General features: G+C 41.3%; 1 protein-coding gene across 1 annotated transcript in view; it reads left to right on the top strand.

Moving 5' to 3' along the window:
- Positions 1–7,040: 7,040 nt before the first annotated feature.
- Positions 7,041–17,263, top strand: part of LOC128437257 (ankyrin-2) — a 55,838-nt gene continuing 45,615 nt past the window's right edge. The window contains exons 1-9 of the mRNA XM_053419327.1: positions 7,041–7,175; positions 9,126–9,227; positions 14,281–14,379; positions 15,009–15,107; positions 15,417–15,515; positions 15,604–15,789; positions 16,116–16,139; positions 16,598–16,606; positions 17,110–17,208. Coding sequence (XP_053275302.1) covers positions 7,041–7,175; positions 9,126–9,227; positions 14,281–14,379; positions 15,009–15,107; positions 15,417–15,515; positions 15,604–15,789; positions 16,116–16,139; positions 16,598–16,606; positions 17,110–17,208 — 852 coding nt within the window. The remainder of the gene's footprint in view (positions 7,176–9,125; positions 9,228–14,280; positions 14,380–15,008; positions 15,108–15,416; positions 15,516–15,603; positions 15,790–16,115; positions 16,140–16,597; positions 16,607–17,109; positions 17,209–17,263) is intronic.

Raw genomic sequence — 17,263 nt, 5'->3', positions numbered from 1 at the left:
ACACTAAACCTGGATTGAATATTTTTATATCCCATGTCACAGTCATGTGGTGCAGGGTTCAGCTGCAGTCCAGAGTTAATGTCCCCAAGGGCAAAGATGTGAGAGTGTTTGTGTGTGTGTCTGTATGTGTGTGTGTGTTTGCAATCGTGCGTGTACATATTCTGAGCCTGTGGGCACTGCAGACCTCCTGCTGTTGTCTTGAGTGCAGATTGAACAAAAATATTGCTTCACCTCTCTGGACTTGTCTTTATTATGAAGCCAGCGTCTGAAATGATGTAAAGTGCAAAGTGTAAGTAACTGTAGGGGCCTGAGCTTTCTTTGGAAGAAAGGATGTGCAGAGAAGTTGGCAATGCTCGCCTGCATCTTTGGACTGCGTCTAGCGGCCTTTAGAAGAACCCACTCAGTGATGCACTTGTGTTGATCGCAGTGGAAGATGTATTAAGTATGGAAAGCCTCTGGGTCTCTGGTTTCAGCCTTCCAGTCGTCTCTTCTACATCTGCCTCTCACTGTTGTCGGTGAAGAAGGAGGGAATCTTGGCTACTGCTTAATTTCTGCAAAAGAAGACTTTTCAGTTACTCACTTGCCAGGTTAACATTACGCATTATGCATCACCTAAACCAAGCAGCTCTAATGTAAACTAGCATTTCCCCGAATGAGGAGCAGTTGGGACGGGGTCGAAACTTGTTGTTGATGAAAAATGCATGAGCTTCTCCAATTCTAAATGAGTCACCTGAAAACAGACAGATCCTTCCTCCATTAAGATGCATTATACACTGCTAGACACTCATCACAGGCATAACTCCGAGAGTCAGCACTGTGGCTCCATTAGCAGGCAGACGGATCATAAACAGCAACGACGACAACAGCAACAACCAAAACAACCACACCGATAATGACCAAAACAAACACGGCGCTGGTTTTCATGAGCAGAGAGAGAAGAGTAGAAAAAAACAAGCCAGGGGTCGTGTTTGTTTAAGCTCATTAACAAGTAACACACTTTGCTATACACTCAAATGAAGAGGTCTTCAACAGGGGGTCCGCGACCCCTAATGGGTCCGCGGAGGGACTGCAGGGGGGTCGCAACATTTTTGGTTGATAGACAATTTTTTATATATTTTTTCAACCAATTTATTTCAGACAAATTTAAATGTATTTAAATACACATTAACATGCATCCAACATATTGTAGCGAACGCATAAATAGAAGCAGAAGACGTTATCTTTCAGTCAGAAATGCGTACACTGCAGCTCCTATACCTTGCACATGTTTAAGATAAAACATGGATATATGAACCTGTGTATTTTTGGAATAGCTTAGTATTGAATGCACAATAACAGAGTAGCTATGTTTATACATGGCACTAGGCCCAGTTCAATCTAAAACACAATTTTATACAATATTTATACTATGGGGGTCCCAGCTCCATCTCTCCACCAGTTTGGGGGTCCTTGGCCTGAAAAACGTTGATACCCCTGGTCAAATGCATATTAAAGATCAATCAATTAATTTTAATTGACTGAGAAAGTAACACTTCTTTTGCTTGGTCGTGTACTTGATGTTGGTATCTTTGAATATCATGAAAAGTGTGTGTGTGTGTGTGTGTGTGTGTGTGTGTGTGTGTGTGTGTGTGTGTGTGTGTGTGTGTGTGTTTGTTTGTGCATGAAGAGGCACGTGCAGGGATCCATGTGCTGATTTCTGCGTCTCTCATATCTGTCTATCATCGAGTCCTAATGGCTCATATAAAAGCTTCTGGATCTATAAAATGGAAAGCAGACCATTAACCCCTCCCCATCTGGGAGATCTGCTAAACCAGTAAGAAACAAGAGACTCACATCAACTCTCTTTGGACAACCCCCCCACCCCACCCCACTCCCCGATGTAATCTGAAACCCAAATTGAGGCACACATACACACACACACTTCCTCAGTTTCTAATGTTTTCCTCTAATCCTCATTACCTTGGACGGGTGATGGAGAGCATCAGCAGGGGTCATCGATCAGGTTTTGCTGATGCATAGATGTACAAAAATATTACAGTATTGATACAAAGTGCAAACTGCTTGAGAACACACACAGCTAAGTGTAGAACAACTGTTTCAGGATCAGCTAACATGCTAATCAATACACTAACAGTTAAATCTGAGACTCAAGAAGTCAGACAATGCAGTAGCTGTTGGTAGAAGTTTAGATTTGCTTGCACTTTATTGTTTGTAAAGGTTTCAGTGTTTTAGTCTTGCCAAGCACTAAAAGTGGAACATACAGACCTGCAGACATTTCAAGATTCTGTTTTGGTCATTTTGTCTTAGGACAGTAACTTCAGCCTACTTTTTAGCCTGAAATTTATGCTGTTTTATTTGCCCTAAAATAAAAGCAGTGCCTGTTGAGTGACATGCATATACCGTACTGTATACGGCTTTACTATCATATTGGTTATTCCTCTTTTCTTATTTTATATTTATCCATCTCTCTCTTTCATGTCGTCCAGCATTCTATTATTTTATCTTTACTCTTGAATATTTTTTTTTACTTCCCTTAGATGTTTCCTCATTTCAGATTTATGAGATTTACGATTGCGTTTCCTCAGTTCCCTTTAATATTGTCTTACCTTGTGTGGGTGGGGGTTAGGGCCCTTGTGGTTACTGCTGTTATTGCTTTTCAATGTAGCGCACATTTTGTTTAGTTTTTTTTAATGAAAAGTGCTAAAAACACCTTTAAAACTTGATAAAATGTTGAAGATACTTAACAATGTTATGCATTTTTTTATATTTAGTTTTAAATGTCTTTATTTTAAAGTAATCATAAGAAGTAAGGTCAGATGAGGAGTTTTAATTCACAGTAATCGCCGCTATACCGAACTAAACCCAATATTTGTAGCTGTTGCCTTGAGAACTCCATGTTCTCTCTGTAACCAGTAGAGGGTGCTAGAGGAGCAGAGAACCGAGAGGCTTGTTCCTTCAAACAGCAGGACCTTCCGGAAACTGAATGAGGCACTCAGGCTGAATGCACCGGGGTTGAACGCTTTAGAGACACCATTACAGTGTGTGGTGATTCAGCAGATCTGTCGCATTCATTATCAGTAGTAGAGAGACAAAATGCTGATGTTGTTGTTTGTGACTGAGCTGAAGGAAACGGATCAGGCAAAATGTGTGAACGGAAATAGAGGTGTGAGATAGTGGCACTGTCCCTGGTGCTGAAATGTGAAGTTCATACCGTTCTCAGCAGTGACAGTGAGAGACCTTGACATCCGTCTGCTGGTGGCGGAGACACACACACACACACACACAAACACACACAGACACACACACAAACACAAGCTGTCAAATCATATTCCATCAGCCACCATCAGTACTGAGGCTGCAGTGCAGTTGAGATTTGGGCCGACCCACTTTTTCCCCACGCAGGGGGAAGCCTGTAACTTGCAGGTGATTGGGAGCCACTGTTCTGTGCTCGCTGGTCCCCCTCTGGACTAAGTGGAGCGTCCCGTCTTCTCCGCTTTCTCACAGAAGGACAGACTGTACCCTCCTTCCTCATGCTTCTCTTCCTCACCTCTCTTCTTACTGCGGCCCTGTCTTCATAATTTATTGTTTTAATTTATTCCATAATTAACTTGCTTGTATTTCAACAGTATACTTATCACCTCAGTGTCTCCTATATTGCGTCCTTCACCATTTACATAAACAAATGCTCTTTCCATCCAAAACCACTCTATGTTACATTTTTACATGTTTATATATAAAAATAGATATAGGTATTGTTAACAAATCTTGAAAGCAACTGGTGCAAAAAGATAGAAATGAAGAAAGTGTTTTGGGATACACATAAAGCCGAGGCCCCCATCCATTTGACCTCTCACCCCGTGGTCGGGGTCTAATATTGATTGCTCAAGCATACTTAAGTAAGAATTGTGTATCACAGTGGTCCTTTGTTCATGATGCAAGCAGCTGTCAAATTTATTGTGACGGTATAAGATCACGAGATCAAGATTCACTATATTGTCATTGACACAAGTTCACAGTAGAATGAAATTACCATCCAGCTCACGAATGTGATCTAAAGTAAAAAAAATTGTAATATCAAGAAGTAAAAGAATAAATGCACATGTTTATCCTCATTACAAAAATGAGAAAAAAAACGTATTTATCTTATTTATCTCACTGGAAAATTCTGCACTAAATATTTAGCTGATTCCCTTGTTTGCTCTCCCTGCCCGCAACTATTAATCCAGCCCATCCTCCCCCCTCCTCCCCCATTAACGGTTCCCTCTCCTCATGTGTCCCTCAGTGGTATATAGACAGTAGCTGTAGCAGTCAACTGGCTGTTGGCATGCAGCCTCCTAAACCCCTTACACAACACACTCCTTCCTGTGACTGTAGCTCACATACACTCATTAACAGTCACATTCATGCACGTGCACATGCCACACAAAAGCACCAACAGAACACACACACACACACACACACACACGCTTTATAGCTACATCTGTTCACATTGAGTGGGGTTTTCATGTGCATCTGGACTGGGTTGTTCCCCGTGGGTATTTGAGTGTGTGAGTGGTTGGGTCTTACGTTCGTCACTCACTCATCCTTTTTCTGTTCATCATCTCCTGCCCTGTTTCATGTTTGCACACACGAATGTGACTTTCATGTTGGATGTGTGGACCTTTGTGAGAATATGAGCATCCAGTAGCGGTTCCCTGGCCTAATGCGGAGGTGACTCCAAGATAAGAAATCGGAAGAAGAGGATAAAGGAAATCATAATCAAGTCACCAGTCTGTTTCCAGATGATCATCTTTGGAGCTAAAATACCTCTTTAGCAAGTTTTTGTTTATTTTATATCATTTTGTGTTTTTAGTTGAAGTGTTTGGGTGAACACTTGAAGTCAGCAGTAGAATTAAGGTGCATGTCAGGGAAGGACATTTCTAATTTAACAAAGTAAAACTTCAGCACCTTGTAAAATAATTCTTTGAGACAATCAGAGGTGGAGAAGTGAGGTCATGGCTCACGCTGCAGCCCACCTGAAGAAAGCTCGAGACCTCGAGCAACATCCAGAGTACGCCGCTCTTCAGAAAGCCAGGGAGAGGAGGAGGCGGCAGCGGGAAAGAGCTGAGCGAAAGCGGCTGGTAAAACAAAATCACATTCACTCATAATTTGTTTTGTGTGCTGTGCTTACTACCATTATGACTTTGTGTGAGTGTGGGTTATGGGATGTGTATGTGGTCGACCTTACATGCTGGTGCGGCTGCTGTCCCGTTGTCCCCCTACATGGTTTATCGCGTAACAGGAGAAGGATGGATGATGGTGAAGTGGGTGATAGATATGGACTCAAGTTCCGTGGGACTTTACATGTAGGTGGTATTGGAATTTTTATGTGCCAAACTCATGTGAAAAAATCACATATTTATCAAAGCTAAAGAAATAGTTTGTTCTTTGGAGTTTTTATTTTCTCAAGGGAATATAACTAAAAACATATCTTTTGTGATCCGATCTAATCTTAGCCTTAAGCATCTAACCCTTTAAAACATGTTTGTTTTTTTAGCACCAATTACTTAGTCTATACGCATGTTATCAATAGCACTAATAATGGTGAATAAATAGTTTACTCACTGTACAGATCAGCTTCAAGCCATTAAACCTTGAAAACTTTTGGGTTGCCAGATTGTGGGAAATCAGCCTTCAAAATGGCTCTTTGTAGTCACTTGTATTCATGAGGCAGACCCCTCACACCGTTGAGTCTGTAGTTGTATGTCAGTTAATTATTAAACTAGGGCGGAATCCTCATCCAGTGGTAGTGTGTGAGTATATTTGGTTGTTTCATACTGACAATGGTTTGAAAAGAATAAAAAAGTCTTTAAACGCTGCTGCTGATGAGATCTCTGGAATACTCCATTCAGTGTCAGCATGGACGTAGACACAGTCCAGTGTATAATCCAGTAGCTTTCATCCCAGGACCGACTGCAGGACAATCTAAACAAATCCTGCACAGAACACAGATTACAGCTGGTTTCCAATCAATCCAATCTCTGGTAGTGCAGTGTGCTTGGCGGAGAGATGAATGAGACAGCCGGGAAAGCACAAATGACTCAAAACCTGACACACACACACACACACATACTCACACATAATAATGACATATTTACTAGAAAACTTGAGGCAAACATTTGTGAAATCAGTGCTTTGTAATTGTAGCTTAACTTGACTGCAGAGTTGTCTTCAGATGTGTTTCAACAGTCAGTCAGATGACAAGTCTGCTTACGTTTATGACAGAGGGTCAATTGTTTACATCAAAGAGGCATGTCAACAAGTTATGAACCAGTATTTGGAATATTAGCTCAGATAAAAAATTCCGACCCACGGGTACATGACCTAACATTCTCCAAATTCCTCTTATGATGAACCAAGGAATCTGTGTGAGGTTGTCAAGTTAGTGACATTTGACCCGACTACTTTGTCCGGGCTCCTGCTTGTATCACTCCATCATGAGCCCCGGCGTTCCTGGAGAGCACCGCAGGCCAAGCGCTCTCCCTCCAGACCGGAACCCAGCTGTCGTTCACCCCACCCTGGACACACTCAGCAGGGACTGGTGTCTTCTTGACAAAATGGAGAATGGGGAAAGAGGTAAAAATAGCCACGGCGGAGACACAGTAAGGGTTAAATGTTTATAGTGGCAGTTGTTCTTCCCCGGACAGAGCAGAGAGAAAGACTGGGCCTCGGCTCTTGCACCAAGACAGAGCCAGAAGTATGTGAAGCTGAGGAGTTTGGGCTGGGCAAAGGGATAAAAGTGCACAGAGAGGGGATGTAGTGGTGGTAATAGCGAAGTGAGTGAGATTTGTGGTGGCATTAATCAAGTTTGGACCGAAGACAAGAACACATTTGATAGGTTGTCAGATTGCTTGATGCAGCCAAACGACAGGAAGCGAGCTGGAGAGGCTTTTATCCGAGGGCACAAAGTGAGAAACTACGAGCACTGGGCTTTACTGGACCGTACAACACCAGCCAGTCTTAAAGTGAGAGAGGAAAGACCCCAGTTTTAGGAAGTAACCATGGGAAATGCAGCAACGTGTGAGGCGTGTGGATCAGATAGAGCGTTAAGGACCACTGGGAGTGACCGGAGTTTCTACAAACACTCTGACTACTACGGATCTGCTGACTCTGGATCTGAAGTTGATGATTCGCTGGTAAGAAGTGGAAAAGGAGGCACAAGGTTCTGATGACGTTTGTAGTTTGCTACATGTGCTGCCGGGTACAACCAAGAATAATTCAAGAATAATTTCTTTGCAGGTGATGTTGTGGTGTGTGTGTTTGTGTGCGTGTGTCTGTGTGTGCATTTGTGTGTTTTTCTGACTGTGTGTGTGTGTGTGTGTGTGTGTGTGTGTGTGTGTGTGTGTGTGTGTGTGTGTGTGTGTGTGAGGAGACGTCTCATGTAGGGTGTTTGACCCTTGGCCCTACTCAGCCATACAACATGGAGTTTGTGCTGATCCTGCCAGTCAGCAGCAACATGTCTGACTTACATGTTCTGTCTTAACCTCATCAGAAAGAGGTTAAATCCTTGTCAACACAGTCAAACTTATAAACTCATTTCTCCTCTGTTGAAATTCTTTGAGTCATTACTTTAGCACAAGTGTCGATAAATCCCTTCTATCATTCTGTCAGTTGTGAGGATTTGCTGCTTTTCTTAGTTTGAAGGAACAATAAACTGAATAACTTGGGGTTTTGAGTGTTGTTCATACAAAACAGTGTTTTTTATGCGCATTCATTTGAGCTCTTGGGGGCATTTAACACTTAATGGCCCCACAAAAAGAATAAGAGAATAAAAGATACATTGTTAGTGCATCTGTGCAGATACAAATAAAAACAATCATGCAAAACTGTTATAATAGTTGTGTTACATTTTTATAAAACTTTTAAATTTGCTTGTGGTCTCACTAAGCTCTCAGTTTTTATAAAAATGACTCTTCTATTTTAAAATAGTAAAAATTCTAGACATGCTCCTTTTACAGCTCTGAGGTATTTGGTGGATTTAAAATGTGCTCGAAAAGAATATTCTTCATCATACTGTTGTTTTACGGTCAGATTTTATTTTTATCTCTAAAATCTGTTGGACTCTAAACTGTCATTCTTTGCTGGATGGATATTTATGGTTACCACTGTGAGTTATGGTACAGTAAATACTTTGAGGAGGGCTCAGGTTGTCTTGAGGAGAGTTAAAAGATGAAATTGAATCCAGGTCAGAGGATGAGGCCCCCCGAGACGTTTTTCTTCTGTTACATACAGAACTAGGTCAACATTGTCCAGGAGTTTAGTGTGAAACTTTTAACTTTAAATTCACTGATTCATTATGCATTAATGCAACACAGCATAAGAGCTTGCGTGTGTGTGTGTGTGTGTGTGCGTTGTAGCCTTGATGTCTGGTGGTTAATTTAAAAAAAGTCTGCTCAGACAAATTATTGACAGAAGAAGTTCTGACTTCTGTATTTTAGCCAAAACATGCTTCTTCATCCATGTCTCTAAAGAAACTTTAAAATAATGAAATGGCAAAAGCTCTATTGAGTGCTATAACAAAAGGGAGATATTTTGTTTGTATGTGCTGGGTAAAAGATACACCACATGTGAGGATATAACGAAAGTAGATCTGAAACCTAATGAAACTGAAACCTGATTAAAAACTACAAACACAATTTTTTTAACATGGAGGTGCAGTTGTTGGGTGGGCCCATTTCTGCCTTTATTTGACAGAAGAGACCAAATATGAATGGGCTTCAAGCCAGAGTTGAACCTGCTACAGAGGACTGTAGTATCAATATATGGGGTACCAGTGTCTAGTGTTTCTGTGTGGAGTTTGGATGTTCTCCCTGTTTCTGCATGATTTTTCTCCAGGTACTCCGGCTTTCTCCCACAGTCCAAATTCATGCAGATTGGGGTTTGATTAATTTGGGACTCTAATTGTGCGAAGACTCTAATAGGTGCGAATCTGACTGTGACAAGTTGTTCTTCTCGCACAATGTCACCTGGGATTAGCTCTTCATCCTCTGCGATACTTAAAGAATAAGCGGTATAGTTAATCGATACAAAAAGAAAATATATACCTCTTCTCTAATATTAGTCTTCATTCTGTCTCATCCCTCTAGTCGGACAGTAACACCAGTTTCCTTCGAGCTGCCCGGGCGGGAAACATCGACAAAGTCCTTGAACTCCTGAAAAATGGAGTAGATATCAGCACTTGTAACCAGGTAAGAGAAAACTCCTCCCACCAGAGCCTGTGCCAAAGAATCAACATTATTCTTTTAGAAAATGTACGGTAAACCATTAGCATTATGTTCCTTCATGTAGCAAACCTGTGCTGCTCATACCTCCAGATGTCAGAGAGCCTTTGTCTGTAAACTGCATTCATTATTTGAATACTGGGAACAGTCACTGTGGAGCTATTCAAACACCGCGACAGTGTCAAAATTGTGTCGCCGTGAAATTGTGTAACAGCTCCAGTCAGGTAGCTTTGTGTCTGAGCCGAATCCCCACACACACAAGAAAGTTCGTAAAGTTACACATTATGTATAAATCATCACTAATGTGTCACAGTTTGTGGCAGACGAACATGTGTTAACACAACATCACAGCCCCTCCCCTCCCTCCAGCACTCCCATTCTTGCCTCCAATCTCGGCTGCACTTGAAGGTTCCCCCCTGACAGCTGCTCTCACACCCACCCCCCCACCCTCACATTCCACTGCGCCAGCCCCCCCCCGGCCCATCTATGTCATGTGATACATGTGATTTACAGCAGTCACAATTTAAGAAGATGCAGAACTTCTCTACGTGACTCTGTGCTCATCGCCAGCGCCTCGTAGTTTCTGATGTGTCATTGCCCTTGGCCTAAACTAGTTGCTGTTTATACACCAGGTTGGCAGACAGGAATTTCCAACTGCTCACACATACCACTTATTTGTTTTCATGGACAGCATGACTTTTATTTTCTGCATCAAGAGGGACACACACACACACACACATGCTGCCCCCTCCCCACTGCAACAGGAGATCCCTGCCCTTCATAGTATCTGTCAGGGGTCAGATGATCACATTTGAGCCCTTGTCAGATGACTGAACATGCGAGTGACATTTCCACATTTAAATCCCAGCGATGTGATCACTTAGTGTGTGTGTGTGTGTGAGTGTGCCTGTGTGTGTGTGTGCCTGTGTGATTGTGTCTGAGAGAGAGATGGTAATACCATAATAGAGTAAATGTCATTTTGTAAGGAGTCAGGAGCTCTTATGATCTAAAGCTGTGTGTGTTTATGCCCTTTTCCAAGCTTGCCCTCATACATGTATACACTTCTAGAAGTCATGTGCTTTTACACGCATGTAGTTTGACCATTAGTTCGCATGACTCTGACATCTGACAGACTGTGACACTGTGTGGGATCACCATCATCAGCTGTTCAGACTGCCTGTTGTCATGGTGACAGGTTTGTGACTCCATTGTCATGAGCAGTTTAAAGCTGCCAGTGGACTGAAGGAAGCTTTCCCAGTATAACGCTAGGGTGAATGTGCAGGGTTGCATTCACTGACTTGGGATCAATGTATAATTATTGTGTGTTTACATACAGACGATGCTGCCAGTTACAAACACACTGCAGAATAGTAAAAAAAAACATTTTAACAGCGGTAATTGTAAATTTCCCCAGATATGGTGCCATTTAAACCTTAATGGTAATTCAAGGAGATACTGGTTTCCACTAACAGCTCAATGATAGGAAGCTTAGATCATTCAAAGGGTTATGTTACCTGTTATTTGCAGGAAAATTGCTCTCAAGCTAATGAGTGGATCAGAAGCTAGTCAGTGGCAAAGCACTCCACAGAGCCATTATCTACTGTGTAACACTGCAGTCAGCAGTCAGCAGAGTCAGTGCTCTGATGGTAAGAGCATCAACAAACATGACTTGATAATAACTCACTTATCTGCATTGACTTTTACAATAAGGAGACTTGAGTTCTATCCAAGCACATATTGAATCTCTGGGGTTAGTCCAGTATGTCAGTGCATTGTCATCACTTGGCTAAAATGAAAACAAGTTGGGTGGAAATTACATCATACGTTCACAGTTATAACAGTGGTTTAAAGTATGATATTAATATGTACGACTTACATATATATATATCATTTATATATTTCTATGTCACCAGATATCATGCACAAACTTTATCCTAATATGAAATCATTCTGTAAACCTGCAAGGCCTTGGGAGATGCTGGTGCGTCACTCAGAGTGTTGGCCTCGGCACTGGTTCACTCATAACAGAGGAGTCTGATCCTAGAAAGCAGCCACAGGGTGGTCAGGGCCAGAGTCCGACGCCAAGGACAGTCAGCTGTCCAACGTAGCTCCAGGGAAAGATGAAGAGACAACCTCACAGATGATCCTTCTCTGACTCACAGATTTGTGTCTTCATCTCCCAGATTCAAGGCAGTGGAGCAAGCATGCTTTTGTCTTTTTATAATATTAGACCTTTTTCTTTTAGAATTACAAATTGTAGAAAATACACCTCTGTGTGTGTGAGAGAGAATTAGTTCTAATTCCAGTGTAGAGGACTTCCCCTCTAATCTACCCAAATGTTAATCCATGGTGAGTGATATTACTTTTTAATCTGCACTCATTTACATTATTTCCCCCGTTTTTCCTCTTGACATTCATCCCCTCTGACACCTGGACCTATAAACCAGCTCCCTTTATTACCACGTGTGATTACAACAAAGGTCAGTGGTCACAGGCGCAGGGATATTAATCTGCGTTGGGCGGAGCGGTTTCAGGCGGAGCGGTTTCAGGCGGAGCTGCACGCTGCCATGCAGGGATCACTGCGTTGGGCTGTACGTCCATTAGCTAAATGAAGCTTTCCCTTGCAGCTCAGAGGAGACGGAGATTTAAATCAGTTCAGTTTGTGTGACAGAGTGTGTATACATGTGTTTCTCTGATTGTTTCTTTTGGAACACACTACAGTAGAAATGTGATTGAAACACTCTTTAATAAGATTGTGTAATTTTTTGCTGAGTCAGTGATCTCAAAGGTGACATGTAAAGATGAAACTCAACTTCCTGCTTGTTCTCTTACTGCGACAAAGAGGATTTAATCTCACGTTTGAAAGTTGTTTCATTTCGTGTGCTGCAGTAGAGGTTCCACTGACTGACGGGTAATTATTATTAGACATGAGAAGCATTGCGTTTCCAACTCAGTGTTTCCTCACACGACCTGAGTGATGGGGATTATGAAAATAATGATGAAGTTCATGAAAGGGCTTAAACAATTGTAATAACCAGTTCCTTGATCATCAACAAAGAGTATGAAGAACCACTTTTTTTATTGATTCATCGTTTAAGTCAATAATCAAGTAAAACTGTTACTGAATATTTTGAAATCTTGAAGATTTTTTTTTTCTTTTGTCACCTGTCACTTTGCTCTGGTAATGGATTGTTATTCATGTATCTGAAATATATTTGTTATTAGTGTTTCCAGCTGCCATGTTTTATGTCGTTGTAAATTAAAGCTGCTCAATGTCTTATGCTTTTTTTTAAGACCTAACAAGCAATCTGAAGAAGGTTCGGGAAAGTGATCAATTATCTGACAAATTACAGACTAAATAATAAATGACAGAGTTAAATATAGTCATGGTGAATGAGCTGCCTAATGGTTGTTAATTGCAGCTAGTGTGTATATATTTATATATATAATATCTATATATCTATATAATATATATATATGTGTGTTTGTGTATACGATATCTATATAGATATATAATATATCTATATATATAGAGAGAGAGAAATGCAATCACTTGACCAGACGCTGACTCACAAACTTTGAACTCTTAGGAATGACCTATTTTTTTCTTTCTTTTTGAAAGCCTGACATTTACAGTAGCTTCAAAATATGTGTATGTGTGTGTGTGTGTGTGTGTGTGTGTATTTATGTCCTACATACCCTCAATGACTGTGCAGAAACATGATACCCCTTTGGCTGTTTGGCATTTGGCAACTCGGAGACAGAGAGTGAGAGTGAGAATGTGTGTTTGTGTGTGTGTGTGTGTGTCGGGGGGGAGTTGTTGTTCACAACATAGCAGTTCCTCCATCTAGCGGATCAACAGTTCCTGTCTTTAAGCCAACCAAGAGGGAACTTGCAAAGGGGGTAAGAGAGACCCAGAAGGTTGAGCTCCAGGGGAAGGAGGCAGAGGACCTGTGGTGATCTTTGCCGCTCCATCCCTTCTTCGTCCAACTCGGACTCTTATTTAGAAATCGTTATGCTTCAGAAAAGCAAAAGTTAGAGAATAGCAAAGAGGCACAAGAAGGAAAGAAGAAGACGGAGAGAGAGAGAGAGAGAGAGAGACTCACGTCTGGTTTGAGAAAAGGAGCAGAAAGGATAAAAACGAGGTTGCGGTGAAGTACTTCGCCTAGTTGGCGGGTTTCAGAGAGACACAGCCCAGAATGGAAGAAGAGGAGGATGAGGTGATTTCTTCTCCGTGTTTGTCCAGTAGTTGTAATGTCATTTTCACATCTGTGTTGTGTAGATTGTGTTGTGATGACCTGTCGCTGTGGTTGATGGATCAGAGGCCTCAGGTGTTCTGATCACACCTTCCTGACTGAAGTAGCACTTTCTGTATTTGAGATTAACGTTGATGACCGAAGACATTTCTGATAATAATAATCTATTATTATTATTCTATTTCCGATGCTACTACTCTGGTTTCTAATTACCTTTTTTTCTTTACCTTTTCTAAATAATAGTGTCTTCTCTGAATATTGGTGTTATAATATGTCATTTAGGCAAAAAAATCACCCTGCATTGGATTTGTCTTATGAACTTGTAACATTGGAATTAAGTTCAAGTTGTTCCTCAGTGCATTGATTCCACATTCACAGCCTTTTTAAATATGTAAACTTCCTGGTTCTAATATTGTTATATATTGATACACTACCACTTATAACAGTGTTTTCATAATACATGTTTAATAAAATGTAACAGAATACATTGAAATGTTGCCTCATAACTCGAAATTAATTTTATGTTCGTAAGCATTTATTGCAGGAATATTCTATTTTGATTTACTGGTTTGTTGTTATTATGTCCACACCCTGTTTGTTCTGCTTCCTGTGATGTACAATGCAGGTATATGCATTGACCCAAGCTCTGGGGCCTGGGCGTTAATGTTTGTTATGTACCTCCATGTGCACTGATGCAATAATCAGTGAACCACATATGTTTGATTGAACTCTTCTGATTGATGCTGCTGATGTCTTCTCTTCAGAATGGTCTGAATGCTTTGCACCTGGCAGCGAAGGAGGGACACACAGATTTAGTGGAAGAGCTGCTGGAGAGAGGAGCCCCTGTTGACTCCTCCACCAAGGTACACACACACACACACACACACACACACACACACACACACACACACACACACACACACAGACTAAAAGACAAAAAAAGAGAAAGGAGCGATGTAATACGTGGCATCAGTTGTGAAATGCTGTGTAATTCAATGCTTCTAACTTGATCTGAGAAACCTGATTCGTCAGGCTGCTGGTGTTCCGTATGAGGTTCCAACAAAATATCTTATGTCCATTTTTAGAATTCTTAATTTTAGATACTTTCCTTTTTTAAACTAACTCGAGATTCTTATAACAAGACATAAAATGTGTTCTTTCAACTTAGAAACAGGTTACCGTGGCTTCACATTACATCTTTAATAGGTTTTTAACCCTCAGTGGGGACAGGGTTGTTGGTTTTTCGACTCTGGATGTCTGATGTGTCAGGTTCATCAGCGAGAGACAGTTAACAGCTAACAAGGAATCTGTCACTCGCCTGTCCATGTCCTTGGTTTGACATCCGTGTGATCTTTGGTATTAACAGTCAGTAACTTACGCATCCTGAAAATAAAAACAATCACATGGTCAAAATAAGGAAGACGACGTTCACATCAGATGATTTAACCACACACATATGTACTAGAGGCCTTAATCCTAGTTCTCTCTGCAGAAAGGAAACACCGCCCTCCATATTGCCTCCTTGGCAGGACAGAAAGAAGTAGCATGTATACTGGTGAAGAGAGGAGGGGATGTCAACGCTCAGTCACAGGTGAGAAGCATTTCGGTGAAAATAAGCCAAATCAATCTATATAAAACTGTTTGTGAGTAAATCAAAGACTGTTTGTTGACAACATGACAGCTTTCCAAATGTGAAGCCAAAATCAACTTGATCGCCTCCTGGTGGCCCCTCTGGTGACAGGCTTATGCACCAAAACTTTCCGTATTAGAACCAGTTTTTTCCCCACATGGCAGCATCCGTATCCAAAATAATTTAGCTTAATTTGACCAGTGGGAGGAAGTGGAGACACGTCGTCCACCTTTATTCACAGTTATTAGAATATATTCATTGTTTCTACAGAATGGCTTCACTCCACTTTATATGGCAGCCCAGGAGAACCACTTGGAGGTGGTGAGGTACCTGTTGGAAAGTGATGGGAACCAAAGCATTGCTACAGAGGTTGGTTAATGAATGCACTTACTACAATATGCACATTTTCCGTTAATTTCATTCAAATTGAGTCTTTTTCCTTTCTCTGCTCATCCAGGATGGCTTCACTCCACTGGCCATCGCTCTCCAGCAGGGCCACAACGCCGTGGTCTCCCTGCTGTTGGAGCACGACACCAAGGGGAAGGTTCGCCTGCCGGCCCTGCACATCGCTGCCCGCAAGGACGACACCAAGTCGGCCGCGCTGCTGCTGCAGAACGACCACAACGCCGACGTCCAGTCGAAGGTGAGGGAGAGCGGGCAGGGAGAAACTGATATGGAGTGAGGGAAAAGATGGTGGAAGAACAGGAAAGAAGAGTGTATTTAAAAAATAAGAGAGGGAATAAACTGAGTTTTATTCAACTCTTCAATTAGGTTTGGTTTAGATTTGGAATAAGATAATATTAATGGACAGTGCGTCTCGTTGTTTCCTCCTTTGTCTTTGCTTATCGTTTTCTATGTGTGTGACCATGGAGACTTTCCCTGTGTGTAACCTGTGAATGTTGTGAGAAGCCCTTTCCCTAACAACCCGACTCCCTATTTCCCCTTTCTCTATATACGCATCCTAACCAGATGATGGTCAATAGAACCACAGAGGTATACAGACTCTCTATCACTTCTGACCTTCTCTTTCAGCTCTTTGATTCTTATCTGTCCCTTTTTTAACAGGAGTTAGAATCATGTGTTTTTAAAATGAATGCATGCAACAGACTAGGCTGTAATACACCCTCCTGCATGGCTGAGAGTAAAAATAGCGAGTTTTAATAAAAGATATCAGAGAATGTTAGTTTATTGCATTTTGTAGTCATCTATAATGTTTTTGTTTACTTTATTCCTCTTTTTATTCATTACAGTTGAAATAATGTGAATCTAGAATTTATTAGCATGATATGTTTATATACTTAGACAGTTTCTTTTTTCATTTCCTGTTTTCTCTGCATAACCTGCTTCATGAATCTTTCTGTGCACATTGATATCAGTGTTTTTCCTCTGAAGCAACAAATCAGTATTTAAGTTAACTCTTTTTCTTAATTAAATTGCACCACGTCCATCAGAATGGGAAGGTAAGGATTGAGCCCATCTACAATTGTGTACCGTAAATATCTATATACGCAGCCTATATATACATTTCCATCTGTCCGTCCAAGCAAATACACAGTGCGTAGTTGCTTTTCTGTATTTGATGTTGAGTCTTTAAAGTCTTTTTATTTTGACCTTTTTCGTGGTGTCTTTTTCTCAGTTTCTTTATTGTATTTTTTTTACCATGCATGGCAGAATTACACAGTCTTTGCATTCATTATTTATTGCATGTGCTATTTTGGGGTCATGCATATTTTTGTATGCTTCTTCTTTCACCACATGTGGTTTCATTTTTCAGCATGATGCCTCATCATTATATGGCTTCAGCAGATTCAGGTTTCATCCTTCATCTGCTCCAGAAAGATCTCATCTTCCTATCTTTCTTGCTTCCTTCCTTCCTTCTTTCCTTCCTTCCTTCCTTCCTCCCTTCCTTCCCTCCTCCCTTCCTGCCTCTCTTCCTCTGTCTCTCCTTGTCTGTCTCATACAGAGTGGGTTCACCCCTCTGCACATCGCGGCTCACTATGGTAACGTGAACGTCTCCACGCTACTGCTGAACAGAGGAGCTGCTGTGGACTTCCCTGCCAGGGTAGCGCCTCAATTTCCACCTTTTCAGCACAGCCTTCTGCTCTGCTGTGTCATTT

Source organism: Pleuronectes platessa, chromosome 3, assembly GCF_947347685.1.
Source record: "Pleuronectes platessa chromosome 3, fPlePla1.1, whole genome shotgun sequence".
NCBI classification, from domain to species: Eukaryota; Metazoa; Chordata; class Actinopteri; order Pleuronectiformes; family Pleuronectidae; genus Pleuronectes; species Pleuronectes platessa.
This window is presented reverse-complemented; position numbering and strand designations above follow the sequence as displayed.